This window comes from Camponotus vicinus, unplaced genomic scaffold, assembly GCF_025532165.1.
Source record: "Camponotus vicinus isolate PSW18456_S1 unplaced genomic scaffold, iyCamVici1.0 SCAF_14, whole genome shotgun sequence".
Lineage (NCBI taxonomy): Eukaryota > Metazoa > Arthropoda > Insecta > Hymenoptera > Formicidae > Camponotus > Camponotus vicinus.
The window spans coordinates 1,092,501-1,114,227 of record NW_028141950.1 but is presented as its reverse complement, the minus strand read 5'-3'; the positions used below and the strand labels follow the sequence as shown (position 1 = coordinate 1,114,227).

The window sequence follows — 21,727 nt, the reverse complement described above, 5'->3', positions numbered from 1 at the left end:
ATCACGTCATATTATGTCAATACACCTAACCGACAAACTATTAAAATCTTTATCAGTACAAGATTCAATTAATTTGTATTTTTTAGCATATTATTCAGTCTTTGATATATTTTTTAAGAGAAATTTTTATAAAATATTCTTTTATATATAAGACTGATAAAGTTTTAAAAATAACAGAAAGTAGAATTTCAATGAATCTAATATGTATGATGACATTGACGTTGAAAAAAGTTACAAAGGTATTTGCGCATAAATATGTATGGCAAACATGATAGTAAACTGAAGATTCGTCTCGATGTGTATGTGTGTGTGTATATGAAAGAAAAATATTACATCTTTAAAGAGACTTAATCATTCTAGCAAGGAGAGTTTCTACTTCCTACTCTCGTAAAACACGATTATGTCGCGGTATCTCGATAAATCGCATAAACGTTTAAATGCGAGGGTTGCTCGCTTAATCGATATGTAATTTATTAAGCATGCTTTATTATCGTCCATTCTCCCCTCATGCGCACTTTGCACAGTTATTTATAGTATAGATAACTTTTGGTAAAAAAAATTAATACAATGAATGGCTGAATGTGCGCTCTAAACACTCAATCTACAATTTTTAATGTTTGCGTGATATTAAAAGTATTAAAAATTATAGTCTATTTAGTCTATCGAATAATCATTAAACGTAATTAAAGTTGAGATCATAGAGAGAATATCTCGCACAGTGTTCTGTTTATCGTCCTATAGTCAAATGATTTTCTCTGCTCAAGAATTTGATGAGATGCCGTATCTCTTATAAATTTTTTAAATTATCGTTAAAGAATGCGCATAAATCGTGTTTAGTTCGAACCATGAACATTTATCACAATGTAAAGATTTATATTTAATGCAACCACATTGGCATGTCCCGGTACATTATCTACAACTTAAGTACGACACGCGCAATCTTCCTCGGGCCATCCCGCATAGAATACGCGAGAGAACAAGGCTGCCCGTCGCATCGCGTCGGGCGGGAATATGTCAGGGCCTCGTGAGAAAATCCGTCCTCATTGTTAATCGCAGCACCGGATCTGCAGACAGGTTGCGCATCTTTCCGCCGATCATGCGAAGAGAGACAATACGCGGCGTTTTCCCTTTCTTCTTTTCCCTCTTTCTCTCTTTCTCTCTTCCTTCTCGCACCATCATTATTGCTCCATCCGCTTTCTTGAGGCTAGACAATCATTCCGCAATTTCCTCTATTGCGTGATCATCGGATCGGAGACTGATTGACAAAAATTTCCGATTGTTGCACTCTGCAAGTCGTGTTATTGCAATTATCCGGACGATTAGAACGTAGCTTATGACATTTCGACGATCGTACGAGAGATAATTTGCGAATAGGATGCGTCTGGACTGTTTTCCAAGATTTCTCGCGCTGAAATCATACGCTAAAATGATCGTTCGCAAAATTCTTTCTCATTATACGATTTTTAATATTAAATGCTAGCTGTCTGCATGTTATCTCGTATTGATCCAAGGACTATCTTTGGAGTACTCGCGTCCCAGATGCACACAAGATACTATCCGAGACTTCTGTCGCAACTTATTTTAATAAAGAAATTAACATTTATAATCTACAATCTGAAATATCATTAAACTTGATGGGATTGATAATACACTATTGTGATTAATAACGCAAAATGAATTGATACAATCATATTAGATAAATAAAATACGAGATTGAATATCTACATTTAACGCTGAATGAGCAACGCGAACAGGGAGCTAAATCTTTGCTAACGATCGCGTTTAGCCGTCAAAGGGATGTCTCTATTCGATTCATTACGAACATACCACAGTAGCAAATTCGTAGCAAAAACCGAAGGTTACGTTCTGAAAATGGACCAGAAATGGAAAAGAAAAGGTTCTTTAATAGAGTAGTAGAAGAGATAATCCATCTTCTCTCCGGGGCCTTAATAAACCAGACTTGACGTGATAATTACATGAGGCCCGCGCGTTTAATTGCTCGGCACGCTAAGCGATTTCGTCCAATGTAAGAATTAATTGTCTAATGCGTGGGATTGTGGGTAAAACCTGAAAAGAAAAACACACTAAACAACTACTAGGAAACACAATTGAAAATACAACTAGGAAGTATGTCATAATGCATCAGGAGATGCATTGTAATTTGTATAAGAATGTGAATATGTTGTTGTAATTTATTTAATACGCATATTTATGCAAAATCTCTATGTAATATTTTTTATAATATTAATAAAAATTTTTGTGACGAAATAACTATATATCGACATGATGAATGTAAAATATGATAAGGAATAATTCTGATGTAAAAATGATAATATAAATGTAATGATACGATGAGAAAATCGAACAAAATTATTAAATCATATCTGAATAAAACAAGATACATGTGTGTTTTAACTAATAAAATAATTTAAATTTGGAAAGAACATCTCTCTCTCAGGCGTTAAACAATTTTTCGATATGAGAATGATTTTGCATAATATTATATAACATTTAATATTATACATATAATATTAACATTTTGACTCTTTCTTATATTGCAACTTCTCCTCCTTTAAACGAGTAACGTGCAATATTAGTTAATAATTCTGCCACAACGTTAAATTGTTTTCATAGAAATCGCTCAAGGAAAAATTTAATTCGCAACACGCCACACATCGCATTCGCAAATCATGAACAGAACGAACCAAAGAAAATTTAGTCGTAACGAGATTTTATTAAGCTGTATTATGCGCACAAACATTAAGGCAGGAAATCGGTAATTGTGGAGAAGAAAAATTATGTCTGATTCACTACACGAAATTACAGCATTCAGAATTTCGCTCGCTGTACATTTATGTTTAATTATTCGAGGATTCATGATTTATTGACTATGTATATTGATTTATTCATCGATTTAAATCTAATCCTTGATTTTTTAGCTTTTTCAGCCACAATCGACTGTCTTGATGATGACGAAGATGTTTCTTCAAGTTTTGTAGTCATTCTCTCTAAAAGTGAATCAGTGTATTATCACTGTAATCAGTGCTGTACTTATAACTGCTTGTAATCAGTGACTATTTACTGTTTTTCAGTGATAATACACTACGAAAGTAGTATATATCCTACTTTCACTAGAGTGAATCAGTGTATTATCACTGAAAAACAATAAATAGTCACTGATTACAAGCAGTTATAAGTACAGCACTGATTACAGTGATAATACACTGATTCACTTTTAGAGGGTTCGAAGTAAAATGTGTTATTTTGTTTAACGCGAAAAGAAAATTAATGCTGTACCATTAATAGCGCGAAAATTACGATTACTACACGGAAAAAGAAACATTTCGTGTAAGACTTAAAATGAGCTTTATACTCAGCAAATTTATTAAAACATCGCGATCATTGATTAATATGATAAAATGTTGATAAAAAATATTTTATTAAGAAATGTTTTGTCAAAATATATAATATTTTTTTTTCTTCGTTGTTTTTATATCCTTTAATCAAAACACATTTTCTTTGCAGAAAATATTTATACTGTTTGTTTTCAGTTTTAAAGTATTTTTATTGGAAACTGTACTCGTGTTATTTTTTTTACTAATTTTTTGACTAAATTCAAGCCTTTTCTCTATTTTTTATGTATTATTTCTATTATAAAATTAATAAATTTTTCAAACGCATATTCCGTAAGATTTCTTCTCTAACTCTGTTATCTCAATCCGGCTTTTTAGTACCGATGAATGGATATAGGCTAATTATCGGATTCTCTTTATATTCCTTGTTCCATTTCGCAATAGAAGAGGTTGTTCAAACTAAATAGATGCGGTAGCGGAATGGGAGTAATTGGAATTCTTTCGTTTAGAGGTAGCAAAATGCACCCGGCTATTCCTCGTGAATACTCGACGATGCGACTCGACCCAGATCTCTCTGTGGGAAATGAGAGGAAAAAAATGCAAGACGGTGCACACTCCGACCATACCAGTCGAGTAAAATGTAAACGAGAGATATAAAGTACGTGCTGAAAAAGATCCAATCGTTCTTACGCAAATGTGTTTGGCGGAAGTTGAATATGCAATTAAAATTTAACGAGTTCAAATTATATTATCAGAATATGTCAGAATATGTTTGCGAGATCTAATATCGACTCGCGGAACAAATACTGGACAATTACACTGGAAATCTTTACGCGAGAAATATACAAGATATATATTATTCAAACGAGAGACTGTTATCACAATCCGATCATCGAGACCTTCCGGGAGACCTTTCTCGAAACCTTGAAGAGACTTTACTTGCCGTATATATCCTCGCTTCATTACTTTCTTCGTCAGAAAAGAGGTTCGAGAAGATGTGATCTTTTCCTTGACTTTCGCCTTTGATTCATGGCACGCTTTTTGTGGAGCAACTATCTATCGTCGACATAGCCTTGATCCATCTTGCTGGCTATATCTCCATTCTCGAGTACATCTAATATTATTTGGAGAATAAAACGGTGACCATCATTGATAAAATACCGCATTTTAGATAAAAAGATGATATTTACAATTTAATATCGCAATCACACACTTTTAACAAAGATTTCTTATAACAATGTCATTATCAGATCAAGATTTTTAGAGAAAAAGAAAGAAAGGAAAAAGAAAAAGATACTAAAATAATACACTGAGATATAAAAAAACATCACACCCAAGTACATAAAATGCGAAGGAATTTTGCGGTAAATAATTAGAGAATAATCGAGATTTTATATTAAATTATGCAAGCTATTATAAAAATATTTTTATATAAAAATTGTCCTCTCTCTTATATTTCTACCTATATACTTAAAAATTCTTCTCTCGATATTATTACACCTTATACATAAAACGTATGAAATATCGCGATTCAATGTATCTTCATTGAATAAATCGATAAAAACTTCTCTTAAAAGTGAGACATAAATTATTCGGGAATCCTCTTCTCTTTTACACTATTGCCGACTGTTTCTTTTTTTTTCGTACATCTTTCGTTTTGCCTTTTACAGAACCGCCACATACATGTATCACAAAGGATACTTCTGGAGATGACCTTAACTCATTCGAAATAATCTGTCCCTTCACATAAATAAAAAAAATATTACATTAAGAAAAATCTTTTGATTAAAAAATTACTGACATATTATTATTTGTTTTAAATTTTCACGGTTACAAGTAACAATATTTATCAGAACATCTGTATTAGTTTGCCATTGTATTTAATTGTTATTTAAATAATAAGTATATTCATTAAGTAATTATACATGTATCTTTTATAAGAATTTTATAAGCTCCATATTTTGGATTTGCTCCATTATTAATAATTTTAATTGATCCGGTATAGAATCGTTTTTTTCCCAATTATCACAAGTGTACTCATGGAAATCGTGCTGCAGGGATTGATAAATACATTTTGCTTTTAATTTATTGTGCTACATTTAAAAGATATTTTAATGTCAACTAATAAAAGATGATCAAGATATCTTCGTAATTTGATATTTGTAATCGAGTAAGCTACTGTTGGAGAGGCAAAATGCTTATACGATGATTAAACTGAAATACTTGTAAAATGCAAATGATTCGTTCATAAACATTAATTTGGCAATGCCGTAAAGAAAAGATGCACCGCCGTCTTTTGAAAATATATCATCAGTTTGCGTGTATGGTCTCTATGATAAATTTTATTTACAATCATGTCCATCTAGCATGTCATGTCAGATTACATCACGTCAGATCACGCTATGTGAAATATCAGATGTTTTAAAAAAAAGGTCGAGAACTCTCCGGAACAAAACAATTGTCATTCTCATGCGATGTCGCCAATGCTGCGCAAATATTCTTAATAGTATCAGAAATCTTTTACAACAAAACAATAATGATTCTTTCACTATTTCCTTTATTATACGTTAAGTTTGTTATTTATAATATGTATATAATTAAATATACTTTATCATATTTTAGTATACTATAATAACATAATGTGCGTTGAAAAAGAATAAAAAATAATATTTTTTAAAATGTATGATTTATACAAAAGAAAAAATATGTTTGCGTTCGAAATTTTGTCAGACCAGTATAATAACTCTGGAAAAAGAGTTTATATCTAATTATATATAATTATGTATAATAAAATCTATTTTATTATCATTTATATGTTTTTATAACTCAAGGTTTATAACTTCATATCGAATTCTGCAGAATTATATTAGATTTTCTTTTTCGAATATTATACCGAATACTTTTGCACAATTCGATATGGAGTTATAAATATTTTGTTATAATGATATAATAGAGTAATATATAGATCTCATTATACATAGTTATATACAATTCGATATAATTATATCTACATAATTATATATAATTAGATATAAACTTTTTTTCTCGGGAACGTCAACACATGATTTTTTCGAAGTAAATAAAAAGTTACTTAATAAAATCATCTATTTAGATACGTCGATAAAATATGTATATACGTGTATATACATACGCGCGCGTATCATTATAAGTAATTACAAGTACACTTCTTTTCCTACAGTCGTTTTTTAAATATGGTACTTTAGACATTTATCTGAACTCCAATAATGGTGCCTTATCAGATTTGTCAATCAGAGTTGTCATCCGATTTTTTAATCTGTGCCACAGTAAAAATATTCCTCACTTGTCGCCTCTTTCCAGTTTTCGCATTTTAATTTAGGATTCATCGGGCTGCCTACTGAACAATTAAATGCCTCAGAGAAAGCTTCTATATTAGACAAAATGCCGGTTATTTGTTCTTTAGCACTGTTGGTATAAGTAACATCGTCGTAAAGATTCATTGTCCCACATGTTAGCTTCAAAATAAATAATTAAAATAAATTTAATTATAAATTTATATAAATAATAAAAAAAAATTTTTAAATATATCTTCTTATTCAATATACAAATTTTGTTTAAAAAGGAGTTTTTAAATGTATGTACATATATAAATCTATTATACAAATATATCAGCACTTAGGCATACTTTCAACCTACCTCTGTATTATGAAAGAAAAACAATTGTTCCTGGTTTATACTCGTCATTAATAATTGTGTTAGGTTAACAGTTTTCATTGTGATTTTGTAACTTCGGTCACTTAGTAATTTTGGTAAATTAAATAAATTTTGCTTTCTTCTTTGGAATGCTGCGAAAGCAATTTGTGTGCCAATGAAATGTGCAATGGTTTCATTCTTAATAAAATTTTCATACAACTGAAATAAATTTTAATGAAAACTTTAATAGCGTGAATTTATTGAACTTGTTAAATATAAAATTCTAAAAGCTAATCACTGTTATATACTGCGCATAACATGTTATAGCTTGTATATGTTTTGTATATGTTTCTTAATTTCCACTTGAAAAGGAATAAGAAAACGTTTATCAATAGACAATTTTTTTATCTTAAATTAATATAATAATGTACATACTTGAATATATTCTGGATTCTTGTCCGTTTCTTCTAGCATAATATTATGATAATGTTCAAGTGACCTCAAGATACATTGCGATCTTGTTTCATAAGCTTGTCTAATTTCGGTATTCAATTTTAAATTCCCATATTCATCCAAATATGATCCTATAAGATTCATAATAAGATTCATAATAAGATTCAAAATAAGATTCAAAATAAAAAGAGATAAACGTTGAAAATTTATTGAAACTCACCAATATTCAAATGTATACAGTGAGCCATCAATTGTCCAATAATCGAACCTATTCTACCATAATTAGTGACGCTGAAAGACAAATTATAATTTCAAGTCGCAAAATAATAGATTTCTTTTACATTAACAGTAAATAACATTTTAGTTTATGTACTTACATTAATTCGTGAGGTTTAAAATGCGGAAGTTTCATTGTAGCAGCAGGAATATCTGAAAGTATTATAATTAAGATACATATGTATACTGATTTTATGTAACATAATGTTTTATTATTTTTCACACAATATTTAGGATTATATTTTATTATTTAAATATCATGTTATTTTAATTTTGTCATGTATTGCGCGTCGAATTTTATGTAGTTTAAATATTTTATTTTATTTAATGCAAACTCACTTATGATATTAGACTGCTGATCATAACTGGGATTGTCCGATAAAAAATCAAATGACCATCTATAAGTATAATATAGTATTTTATACATGAATTGAACATATGTTTAGTTAAAACTAAATAATGTTTAGTAATAAAAAAAAAAATAAACCTGTGTAAACTCTTATCTCCATGCTTAGATTCACGAAAACTTCTCTGTTTTACTATATTGCGATACTTTATGGTAGTCAACACATTTTCGAAATAATTGTCATCGATTTCCAACTAGAAGAAATTTGGTTATTTACATTTAACATTATTTAACATTGTATAACAAACAAATTAGCTTTATATACAATTGATAAATTGATTCCTACCTCTTTATACATTTCGGTGAGTGCTGTCTGATTATCGTACCATTCAAGATAATCAATGTTCAGTGATATATCGTAAATTTTTCGTGTCATATAATTTTTCGTCAACTTATTTAACCATTTTGAGGATTGTATGTAATCCATCATCTCTTCTTTTATATCGTTAAATATGTCTAATACCTTAAACAAAGAGATTAACAAAAATAAATGTTTCCAAAAACCTATTTTATTTTATTTTCAATGAACATTTTTAGAAAAAAGGGATTTATTTGTAAAAATTTACAGCTTGTATTTTATTTGCTGAAATAGATGTCTTTATATAAAGAAAAGACAAAGCATCTTTTATCTGAAATTCCTTAATACATTTTAACCACCTACAATGTTAAAAAAGTATACTTTATTATAACATTTCGTCCAAAAAATCCAAAATTACATTCCTTTTTAACATTATCAACTCACCGTTGTTCATCTATCATCATATCGTAAATTTTAGTGTGATATAAAAAATATTGGTTTAATTCAATATCTCTCACTTGTGTATTCAAATTACCCAAAAATGTACTCACAACATGCCACTGTAAATAATTCACTGTGGAAAAATAATTAATCATAAATTTTTATTTCTCCGATTGAAATATTGTTTAAAATTACATTACCGATTACATGTTGCGGTGTGCGATTTAGCAAATATTTCAATTTATGTAAAATTTCTTTATTAAACACGAGAACAGTTTCCGAAGCGTTTATAGTTATGCCAAGAGACTTAGAAACAATTTGTATTTTATCCAACCAATTAATCTGAAATGATATCGATAGATTCGTGTCTAAATATAAACATCAATAAATAGAAATGTGATTACATAATTTTGTTAAATAATGATATTGAGATGCAATAATAATAATGGGAGAACGTTTAAATTATTTAAAGTAATTTTTACCAAAATGATATTTATATTAATATTACCTTCTGTATAGCTTGTGCAACTCCCGCAAGATCGTAAAATTCTTGTAATTCCGCGATCGTCATTTTATTTCCAACTGCACGGATTTTCTTCTTATATCCAATCTATGGAAATCAGTTAGATTTATTCGAGATTCTTTCTTCACATATTATATATTGAAAAGTCTATTACAACGTTAGTGTGAATAATTACGTTTTTAAGCTGTGTTTCGAATGAAATTAATTCTGCTATATCTTCGTGCACTGTCTCCGCTGGAATCTGAATTCCTTTGTCTTCTGCGAAAGCTCTTACTACCTTCATTATGGTTTTATATTTAATCAAATACATTTGTTCTATATCAATCTTTAATTTGTCACCAAGAGGATTTTGAAGAGTGGGATGTATCTGTAATCATATTAAATATATTGTACTTGTTATCGTTTTATTCTTCAACGTATAATATTATATGTAGCAAATCTTATAATCTTGCCATTGTAACTAAAAGTATAAGTATTACGCATACACACATATCCATGTACGCACACAAAAACATATAAGTACATATATAACGTAAATAGCAATATATATATACCATAAATATACCATGATTTTCATTATCATTTAAATATGATATATCGAAAAGAATGAAAAAGTTGTACAATTGAAAATAATCATTGTCCATCTTTTGCCAAGTGTAATTTTGTGCGTACCACTCTTTTTCAGACATTATAATTGGCCATCCTCCGGTTGCATTCAACATTCGTTGCATAGGTTTCAACCCTCTCTCTTCAAGAACATCTGCAATGCAATTGATGCAAAAGGAGGAATCTTTTAAATTGTTCAACATTAATATTATAGAGTTAGAGATATTGAAATTATAGGGCGAATATTAATAATAAGAAAGGATAATCTAAAAAATAAAAAGAATAAAAATAGTATAAGTAATAATAATAATAATAACAATAATAATATAAGTTTGTACCTTCGTCTATGCATGAGCGATAATATCGTTTGGCCATTTTTATGAATGGCAAATTATCATATTCGTTTTCATTTTCCAACAGTCCTACAAAAAAAAAATCTTGTAAAATTATAGTACTAACTTCTTTACCATTTTAAATTTTCAGGATGATTGCAATAGTGCTAAGATACTTTTGAAAATATTTTTGTAGCAAGACTTTTATTATATATTATTTCACATAGCAGAGAGATACAAGTACGTACGTTTCACTTCATAATAGACCTCAAACTGATGATAGTCTTTGGTAGACCAATGGGATCCAAATATGCGAATGGCGCTATCCCAAGTATCACATATGTACTTGTAAAAATTAGTGCAAGGATCATTACTGTCTCTATTAATTTCTTTAAGTTCTTCTAGTATGGTCAAGATATAATCTAAATTTATAAGAAATGGAATAATACCAATTAAAATTTACATCTCTCTCTCTCTCTCTCTCTCTCTCTATATATATATATATATATATATATATATATATATATAGTTTTTTTATATTTGATTGTAATTATATATTATAAATAAAAAGTTTAAATTTGGAACTAATTAAACACATTAAATTGTTTGTTATCACGACAACGATAGAATAATTTTTACATTATAAAAGGCAAAAATACGTATAAAATGTATAAATAAAAGATAAATCTCTAATAGAAATATTAAAAAATAAATGGTTTGCTTATTACAAAACTCCATCACGATTATTATTAGATTATAAATAATTTTCTAAAATGCTTTTATGTTACTTGATGCAATATCTCATTAGGTAAATCTATCCTATCTTTAAACTGTTTCAAATGCGAAGAAATATTCAGTTGCGATTCAAATATCCTCATCGTATGAGATATATAATAATGTATATTATAGGTGAATCATAATAGATTGATATTATGATCTTAATTATATTATGTTGATATTTGTTAACTTACCAAAATAATTATAATTTGGAATGCATTCCTCGCAAAATTCATTGTTTTTGTATATTTCTTCAATAGTATAATTCATAAGGCATCTTTGACATGGTACATACATGTATGTATAACCATTAATGCCAAACACCATTGTGATAATTATACCGAAATATCTGCAAAAAATCGTGATTCATTTATGAATGTTCATCGAATGATGTAAAGAAACGATGCATATGCTATTTTTGCAAAAGTTGTTGGCATTCGAATCTTGTGTTTGTTATGCCATCGATAAGTTTAAATATTAAAATATATTCATTTACATGACATGCCATATATTTTGAATATTATAGAATAGTCTGGAAATGCGAGAACCAAATCAACAATCAGCCGTTAGAATTGCCCAAATGGGAAAACATAATCTCAAAAGTTTCAAGAGTATTTCACAGTAATGAAGAACAAAATGTCTTAATTTATTATCGTTATTCTTTTATTATAAAACTAGGAACTCGCATATAAGACATTATTTATTATGCAAACTCTATGTTTCTCATTATTTATCGCATATGTAATTATGTAAATCTAACATGTATATGGATATAATTAAGCTTTGATTTAATAAACATAATACATGGTTTGCCAGTAAAAAATGATGTTAAAAGAAAATATGACTTACAGTAATGACAAGCGAGACATCTTTTCCAAGAGATACTAAGGGATTATTATTAGATATAATACAATAATCGCTTAGTAGGTAATAAGATATTTTTTTATATTCGATAAAATTCACTCTTGAAATTCAAATAGCTGAAACTCAAATGACGATTAATAATGATCTGCGAACTGCGAACGTATATGCTTTGGCCCGCATTTTTTTGAAAGGTCATATTTGAGCAACAAGTATTATATATGTTTATTTTCCAAGAAAATAACATAAAAGCAGTGACAATAAATCATTGCAAAGACAAAATAAACAATGATATTCCAAATAGCTATTTGATGTAATATAATGATAATGTAACTTTAGTTAAAGGATATATAAAATTTCTTTTTCCCTAGAGTTGTTCATTTTTGAGCTTTAAAATTAATAACGTATTCTTGCATTAGTTCAATTTTGTAACACCTTAAGCATCTAAGAAGACAAATAACAATATTTTAATCAAATTTCACTGAGATTGAAAATTAATAACGTATTCACAGTATTTAGTGTATTTGTAACATGCATATATATTGACTGCGGTTCTTCAAATGTTCAATTAAATGATTATATGCGAATATCTCAATATCTGTCACTTATTTACTCAGATATCTCGTAAATCGTCTCACAAATTTCTATTGGAAATAATTCATTGGAAGTATATTAAGAAATTCTTATTTTTTATAATAATCTTATAATTTTATAATGATCTTATTTCACATTATGTTATGTGATATGGGAAGGATCTAACAAATGTGCCAATTTATAAAGGAAATCCTTAGTGCAAATCCTTATCAACATAAATTTCGAATTATCTATGCTTATATTAAGATCCTTGAAGACAGACTGTATTATGTTCAACCAATTTATCTGAAGAAATATTACACATTTTCAGATATACCGATAGAAACATGATTACAAATATAATTCCATAAAATATAAAATATTTGTTTTTATTTTTATGTTATAAAAGATTGGCATATATAATATACAGGGTCCCGAAACTAACGCTTGATATTTTAAAGGCAGATTCTCTGGCCAATTTAAAAACGATTTTTCCTCAGCGAAAATGTGGAGGGAGATCATTATTTTTTGCATATTCTCAATTTTTGTCATCATGTATCTTTCTAACTAAGCCTTAAATTAAAATTCTATTAAAGTAAACTCTACCTAAAATTAACTAAAGAATGTGACTTTATTAATATTTTATTCCCATAAGCCTTAGTGTGCGAAAAACCCTTTATTTTCAATTATTTATAACTCGAAAACTATTAGTGCCGCGACATTTTCGCTGAGGAAAAATCGTTTTTAAATTGGCCAGAGAATCTGCCTTTAAAATATCAAGCGTTAGTTTCGGGACACCCTGTATGTTAATAAATACAATGTGTGTTAAAAGAAAATATGACTTATTTAAAAGAAAATATAACTTCCTTTTTTCGCACTCCTTTTTGAAACATGGTGCTTTGGATAATATATCTAATTTATTTCATCGAGAAATGATATTTCTTTATATAAAAATTATGAAACATAAATGAAATAACAGTCATTCAGAAAGGGTTTTCATATGTTCAATAAAATAATGTGGAATATATTCAGAGTATATGTATACATATGCATAAAAGTTTTTTTTAAAATGCTTTATTTTTTTCCATATATTAAAAAAATGCAGTATTAGCTTGCTAACATTATCCTAATTATTTATTACAATCTAGCATTTAAATAGTATAAATAGTAATTACTATAAATAGTTTAAAAAGTAATAATAACAAATACTAATAGTATTATATAATTATATTTTTCTAATTCTCTAGAATTATGATCATTGCCAAATAATTAACTCAAATGAATGCTGTTATGTACGATCGCTGTGATATTTACGGTGCATGCAATCTTGACAATGAGCAGAAGATTGTAACAGATACGATTATAAATAAAATTACATAAAAATATAACATATACTAATAATAAATACAATATGGTGATCCTTAAAAATATTTTTTATTTATATATATCAATAACAAATATTAATACAAATAAAGAATATATACATATATATATATATATATATATATATATATATATATATATGTAACGAAGAGAAATATAATACATATATTAATAATTACATTAGCAATTTATATATTATAATATATAAATTATAAATCACTAATATAATTATTAATATATATATTTCTCTTTGTTATATATATATATACATATATATATATGTATATATATATATAACAAAGTATATTGTGTGTACGTATATATGTTATGTATTATTTTTATAATGTAATTTTATATAATAATCTATGATGCAAAAGGAATTTTTATTTTACCTCTGCGAGATTTCATATTCTATATTTTCGATGAGCTAATTGTTAATAATGAAATAAAAAAAAACTATATGCGCAATAATAGCTTTTGTCGATGCGATCCTCCATATTTTGCATTACATAAGCACAAACAGATAGATGCAACGACGTTGTTAGCATTCACCTGAACTTCATTGACGATGCCGCATTAGATTTATCAATAATTTAGCCTATTCCTTTATCTGACTTTAAAAATATATGATTTACACAATAAGAAAAAGATATGTTTGAGTTCAAAATTTTGTCATACCAGTACAGTAAACTCGGGAAAAAAAGTTTATATCTAATTATATATAATTATATATAATAAGATCTATTTTATTATCATTTATATGTTTTTATATTAAATATAAAAACGCGCGTTTGGCTATTACTGCCCGTTTAAATTTAAGTTTATTTTTATATTAAGATATTTATAACTTCATATCGAATTATGCAGAATTCTATTAGATTTTCTTTTCCGAATATTATACTCTATATTTTTGCAAAATTCTATATGGACTAATATTAATATAAATATTTATTTTTCGTTATACATTATATGTAATTAGATATAATTATATAATTATATGTAATTAAATATAATTACATATCTACATAATTATATGTAATTAGATATAAACTTTTTTTCTCGGGAACGTCAAACACATGATTTTTTCGAAGTAAATAAAAAGTTACTTAATAAAATCATCCATTTAGATACGTCGATAAAATATATACGCGCATATAAGTATGCGCGCGTATCATTACAAGTAATTACAAGTACACTTCTTTCCCTACAGTCGTTTTTTAAATATGGTACTTCAGACATTTATCTGGACTCCAATAATGGTGCCTCATCAGATTTGTTAATCAGAGTTGTCATCTGATTTTTTAATCTGTACCATAGTAAAAATGTTCCTCACTTGTCGCCTTTATCCAGTTTTCACATCTTAATTTAGGATTCATCGGACTGCCTACTGGACAATTAAATGCCTCAGAGAAAGTTTCCATATTAGCCAAAGTGGCGGTTATTTGTTCTTTAGCACTGTTGGTATCAGTAAAATCTTTGTCGTAAGGATTCATTGTCCCACATGTTAGCTTCAAAATAAATAAATTAAAATAAATTTAATTATAATTTATATAAATTATAAAAAGAAATTTTTAAATATATCTTCTTTTTTAATATTAAATTTTGTTTAAAATGGAGTTTTTAAATGTATAATTAGTATGTAAATCTATTATACAAATATATGCATTTAGGCATACTTTCAACCTACCTCTGTATTATGAAAAAAAAACAATTGTTCCTGGCTTATACTCGTCATTAATAACTCTGATTGTAGGTTAACAGTTTCCATTGTGATTTTGTAATTTCGATAGTCACTTTGTATTTTCGGTAAATTAAGTAAATATTGCTTTCTTTTTTGGAATGATGCGAAAGCAATTTGTGTGCCAATGAAATGTGCAATAGTTTCATTCTTAATAAAATTTTCATACAACTGAAATAAATTTTAATGAAAACTTTAATAGCGTGAATTTATTGAACTTGTTAAATATAAAATTCTAAAAGCTAATCACTGTTATATACTGCGCATAACATGTTATAGCTTGTATATGTTTTGTATATGTTTCTTAATTTCCACTTGAAAAGGAATAAGAAAACGTTTATCAATAGACAAATTTTTATCTTAAATTAATATAATAATGTACATACTTGAATATATTCTGGATTCGTGTCCGTTTCTTCTAGCATAATATTATGATAATGTTCAAGTGACCTCAAGATACATTGCGATCTTCTTTCATAAGCTTGTCTAATTTCGGTATTCAATTTTAAATTCCCATATTCATCCAAATATGACCCTATAAGATTCATAAAATAAAAAGAGATAAACGTTGAAAATTTATTGAAACTCACCAATATTCAAATGTATACAGTGAGCCATCAATTGTCCAATAATCGAACCTATTCTACCATAATTAGTGACGCTGAAAGACAAATTATAATTTCAAGTCGCAAAATAATAGATTTCTTTTACATTAACAGTAAATAACATTTTAGTTTATGTACTTACATTAATTCGTGAGGTTTAAAATGCGGAAGTTTCATTGTAGCAGCAGGAATATCTGAAAGTATTATAATTAAGATACATATGTATACTGATTTTATGTAACATAATGTTTTATTATTTTTCACACAATATTTAGGATTATATTTTATTATTTAAATATCATGTTATTTTAATTTTGTCATGTATCGCGAGTCGAATTTTATATAGTTTCAATATTTTATTTTATTTAATGTAAACTCACTTATGATATTAGACTGCTGGTCATAACTGGGATTGTCCGATAAAAAATCAAATGACCATCTATAAGTATAATATAGTATTTTATACATGAATTGAACATATGTTTAGTTAAAACTAAATAATGTTTAGTAATACAAAAAAAATAAACCTGTGTAAACTCTTATCTCCATGCTTAGATTCACGAAAACTTCTCTGTTTTACTATATTGCGATACTTTATGGTAGTCAACACATTTTCGAAATAATTGTCATCGATTTCCAACTAGAAGAAATTTGGTTATTTACATTTAACATTATTTAATATTATATAACAAACAAATTAGCTTTATATACAATTGATAAATTGATTCCTACCTCTTTATACATTTCGGTGAGTGCTGTCTGATCGTACCATTCAAAATAACCAACGTTCAGTGATATATCGTAAATTTTTCGTGTCATGTAATTTTTTGTCAACTTATTTAGCCACATTAAGGATTGTATGTATTGCATCGTCTCTTCTTTTATATCATCAAATATGTCTGATACCTTAAACAAAGAGATTAACAAAAATAAATTTTTCCAAAAACTGATTTTTTCCTGAACATTTTTGGAGAAAAGGGATTTATTTATAAAAATTTACATCTTTTAATTTATTTGCTGAAAAAAATGTCTTTGTATAGAGAAAAGACAAGGCATCTTTCATCTGAAATTCCTTAATACATTTTAACCACCTGCAATGTTAAAAAAGTATACTTTATTATAACATTCTGTTCAAAAAATCCGAAATAACATTCTTTTTAACATTATCAACTCACCGTCGTTCTTCTTTCATCCTATCGTAAATTTTAACGTCATAAGAAGAATAATGCTTTAATTCAATTTCTCTCATTTGTTCATTCAAATTACCCATAAACGTTCTCACGATATGCCATTGTAAATAATTCACTGTGAAAAAAATAATTAAGCATGAATTGTTATTTCTACAATCGAAATATTAATTGATATTACCGATTACATGTTGCGGTGTGACACCTAGCAAGTATACCAATTCGTGCAAAATTTCTTTATTAAACACGATAACAGTTTCCGAAGCGTTTATAGTCATGCCAAGAGACTTAGAAACAATTTGTATTTTATCCAACCAATTAATCTGAAATGATATCGATAGATTAATGTCTAAATATAAACATCAATTAATAGAAATGTGATCACATAATTTTGTTAAATTATGATATTGAGATATTAATGTTTATTTTTTTAGACTAGAAAATATTATTGTTCATATGTACAATTTATATGTACAATTTTGTACGTGTGTGTGTGTGTGTGTGTTCGGAATATTACATTTACGCTATGTTTTATTTCATATTTATATGTCAAATAAAATGTAGATAAATTTTACAAAAATGAAAGATAATATGCAATAATAATAATGAGAGAACGTTTAAATTATTTAAAGTAATTTTTGCCAAAATGATATTTATATTAATATTACCTTTTGTGTAGCTTGTGCAACTCCCGCAAGATCGTAAAATTCTTGTAATTCCGCGATCGTCATTTTATTTCCAATTGCACGGATTTTCTTCTTATATCCAATCTATGGAAATCAGTTAGATTTATTCGAGATTCTTTCTTCACATATTATATATTGAAAAGTCTATTACAACGTTAGTGTGAGTAATTACGTTTTTAAGCTGTGTTCCGAATGAAATTAATTCTGCTATATCTTCGTGCAGTGTCTCCGCTGGAATCTGAATTCCTTTGTCTTCTGCGAAAGCTCTTACTACCTTCATTATGGTTTTATATTTAATCAAATACATTTGTTCTATATCAATCTTTAATTTGTCACCAAGAGGATTTTGAAGAGTGGGATGTATCTGTAATCATATTAAATATATTGTACTTGTTATCGTTTTATTCTTCAACGTATAATATTATATGTAGCAAATCTTATAATCTTGCCATTGTAACTAAAAGTATAAGTATTACGCATACCCACATATTCATGTACGCACACAAAAACATATAAGTACATATATAACGTAAATAGCAATATATATATACCATAAATATACCATGATTTTCATTATCATTTAAATATGATATATCGAAAAGAATGAAAAAGTTGTACAATTGAAAATAATCATTGTCCATCTTTTGCCAAGTGTAATTTTGTGCGTACAACTCTTTTTCAGACATTGTAATTGGCCATCCTCCGGTTGCATTCAACATTCGTTGCATAGGTTCCAACCCTCTCTCTTCAAGAACATCTGCAATGCAATTGATGCAAAAGAAGGAATCTTTTAAATTGTTTAACATTAATATTATAGAGGTAGAGATATTGAAATTATAGGGCGAATATTAATAATAAGAAAGAATAATCTAAAAAATAGAAAGAATAAAAGTAGTATAAGTAATGATAATAACAATAATAATATAAGTTTGTACCTTCGTCCATGCATGAACGATAATATCGTTTGGCCATTTTTATGAATGGCAAATTATCATATTCGTTTTCATTTTCCAACAGTCCTACAAAAAAGAATCTTGTAAAATTATAGTACTATCTTCTTTACCATTTTAAATTTTCAGGACGATTGCAATACTGTTAAGATACTTTTCAAAATATGTCTTTGTAGCAAGACTTTTATTATACATTATTTCGCATAGCAGAGAGATACAAGTACGTACGTTTCACTTCATGATAGATCTCAAACTGATTATGGTCTTTGGTAGACCATTGGGATTCAAGTATGCGAATGGCGCTATCCCAAGTATCGCATACGTACTCGTAAAAATTAGTGCAAGGATCATTGCTGTCATTATTAATCTCCTTAAGTTTTTTTAATAGTTCCATATTCGAGGTATAATCTAAATTTATAAGAAATGGAATAATACCAATTAAAATTTACATCCTTCTCTCCCCCTCCCCCTCCCCCCTCCCCCTCTCTCTGTGTGTGTGTGTGTGTGTATGTTGTTTTTTATATTTGTGGTTGTAAATTATATGTTACCAATGAAAAAAGTTTTAATTTCAAACTAATTAAACAAATTAAATGTTTGTTACCACGCAACGATAGAATAATTTTTACATTATGAGAGGCAAAAATACGTATAAAATGTATAAATAAAAGGTAAATCTCTAACAAAAATATTAAAAAATAAATGATTTGCTTATTACAAAACTCCATCACGATTATTATTAGATTATAAATAATTTTCTAAAGTGCTTTTATGTTAATTGATGCAATATCTCATTAGGTTAATCTATCCTATCTTTAAACTGTTTCAAATGCGAAGAAATATTCAATTGCGATTCAAGTATTGTCATCGTATGAGATATATAATTATAATAATGTATATTATAGGTGAATCATAATAGATTGATATTATAATCTTATTTATATTATGTTGATATTTGTTAATTTACCAAAATTTTTATATTTTAGATTGCATTCCTCGCAAAATTCCTTGTCTCTGTATATTTCTCTGATATTATCATACAGAAAACATTTTTGACATGGTGCATACAGATATATATGACCATTAATGCCAAACACCATTATGATAATTATACCGAAATATCTGCAAAAAACCGAGTGATTAATTTATGAACGTTCATCGAATAATGTAAAGAAGCAATGCATATGTTATTTTTGAAAAAGTTGTCGACATTACAATCTTGCGTATGTTATGCTATCGATAAGTTTAAATATTAAAATATAATCATTTGTGTACATGACATGTCATATATTTTGAATATTATAGAATAGTCTGGAAATGCGAGAACCAAATCAACAATCAGCCGTTAGAATTGCCCAAATGGGAAAACATAATCTCAAAAGTTTCAAGAGTATTCCACAGCAATGAAGAACAAAATGTCTTAATTTATTATCATTATTCTTTTATTATAAAATTAGGAACTCGCATATATGACATTATTTATTATGCAAACTCTTTGTTACTCATTATTTATCGCATATGTAATTATGTAAATCTAACATGTATATGAATATAATTAAGCTTTGATTCAATAAATATAATATATGGTATGCTGGGAAAAAATAATGTTGAAAGAAAATATGACTTACAGTAATGACAAGCCAGACATCTTTTATTATCCAAGGGTTTATTAGATACAATACAATAATCGCTTAGTAGGTAATAAGATTTTCTTATACTCGATAAAATTAACTCTTGAAATTCAAATAGCTAAAAACTTAAATGACGATTAATGACGATCTGCGAACTGCGAACATATATGCTTTAGTCGGCACACTGTTTTGAAAGGTCATATTTAAGCAACAAGTATTATATATGTTCATTTTCTAAGAAAATAACAAAGCAGTGGCAATAAATCGTTGGAAAGGCAAAATAAACAATGATATTCTAAATAGCTGTCTGATGTAATATAATGATAGTATAAGTTTAGTTAAAGGATATGTAAAATTTCTTTTTCTCTAAAGTTGTTCATTTTTGAACTTTAAAATTAATAACGTATTCTTGCAACATTAGTTCAATTTTGTACTCTAAGAAGACAATATTTTAATCAAATTTCACTAAAGATTGAAAATTACACAGTATTTATAACATGCATATATTGACTGTGGTTCTCCATATGTTCAATTAAAATTAAATGATTATACGATATTACGATTATGAATATCTCAATATCTGACACTTATTTACTCAGATATCTCGTAAATCGTCTCACAAATTTCTATTGGAAATAATTCATTGGAAGTAAATTAAGAAATTCTTATTTTTTATAATAATCTTATAATTTTATAATGATCTTATTTCACGTTATGTTATGTGATATGGGAAGGATTTAACAAATGCGCCAATTTATAAAGAAGATCCTTACTGCACCGGCATAAATTCCGAATTATCTATGTTTATATTAAGATCCTTGAAGACAGACTGTATTATGTTCAACCATTTCATTTGAAGAACAATTACATATTTCCAGATATACCGATAGAAACATGATTACAAACAACATAATTCCATAAAATATAAGATATTTATTTTTATTTTTATGTTATAAAAGATTGGCATATACGATATATG

At 27.4% G+C, this 21,727-nt stretch overlaps 2 protein-coding genes and 1 long non-coding RNA gene across 4 annotated transcripts; 1 reads left to right on the top strand and 2 right to left on the bottom strand.

Annotated features, from left to right (window-relative positions):
• Nucleotides 1-5,828: 5,828 nt before the first annotated feature.
• LOC145965118 (membrane metallo-endopeptidase-like 1) lies at nt 5,829-12,114 on the bottom strand. Its single transcript, XM_083088458.1, has 18 exons — nt 11,987-12,114; nt 11,332-11,486; nt 10,609-10,782; nt 10,367-10,450; nt 9,977-10,182; nt 9,598-9,789; nt 9,408-9,509; nt 9,100-9,241; nt 8,903-9,032; nt 8,727-8,817; nt 8,447-8,623; nt 8,242-8,354; nt 8,094-8,152; nt 7,856-7,907; nt 7,699-7,769; nt 7,461-7,609; nt 7,029-7,244; nt 5,829-6,847 (listed from the first exon to the last, which is right to left on the bottom strand). The coding sequence occupies exons 1-18, from the start codon at nt 12,004-12,006 to the stop codon at nt 6,644-6,646; spliced, it is 2,337 nt and encodes a 778-aa protein (XP_082944584.1). The 5' UTR covers nt 12,007-12,114; the 3' UTR covers nt 5,829-6,643.
• Nucleotides 12,115-14,237: 2,123 nt separating this feature from the next.
• Nucleotides 14,238-20,244, bottom strand: LOC145965496 (membrane metallo-endopeptidase-like 1). Its single transcript, XM_083089114.1, has 17 exons — nt 20,085-20,244; nt 19,349-19,528; nt 19,106-19,189; nt 18,722-18,927; nt 18,343-18,534; nt 18,153-18,254; nt 17,666-17,807; nt 17,473-17,602; nt 17,298-17,388; nt 17,030-17,203; nt 16,825-16,937; nt 16,678-16,736; nt 16,440-16,491; nt 16,283-16,353; nt 16,079-16,227; nt 15,642-15,863; nt 14,238-15,462 (listed from the first exon to the last, which is right to left on the bottom strand). The coding sequence occupies exons 1-17, from the start codon at nt 20,215-20,217 to the stop codon at nt 15,256-15,258; spliced, it is 2,307 nt and encodes a 768-aa protein (XP_082945240.1). The 5' UTR covers nt 20,218-20,244; the 3' UTR covers nt 14,238-15,255.
• On the top strand, nt 19,710-20,716 carry LOC145965506 (uncharacterized). 2 transcript variants are annotated; one of them, XR_014436742.1, is made up of 4 exons: nt 19,711-19,788; nt 19,916-20,022; nt 20,104-20,340; nt 20,423-20,716. It is a non-coding gene; the product is annotated as an uncharacterized LOC145965506 (long non-coding RNA). The 2 variants fall into 2 exon arrangements; XR_014436743.1 differs by lacking the exon at nt 19,916-20,022 and having other exon boundaries at nt 19,710-19,788; nt 20,423-20,714.
• The last annotated feature ends 1,011 nt before the right edge of the window (nt 20,717-21,727 follow it).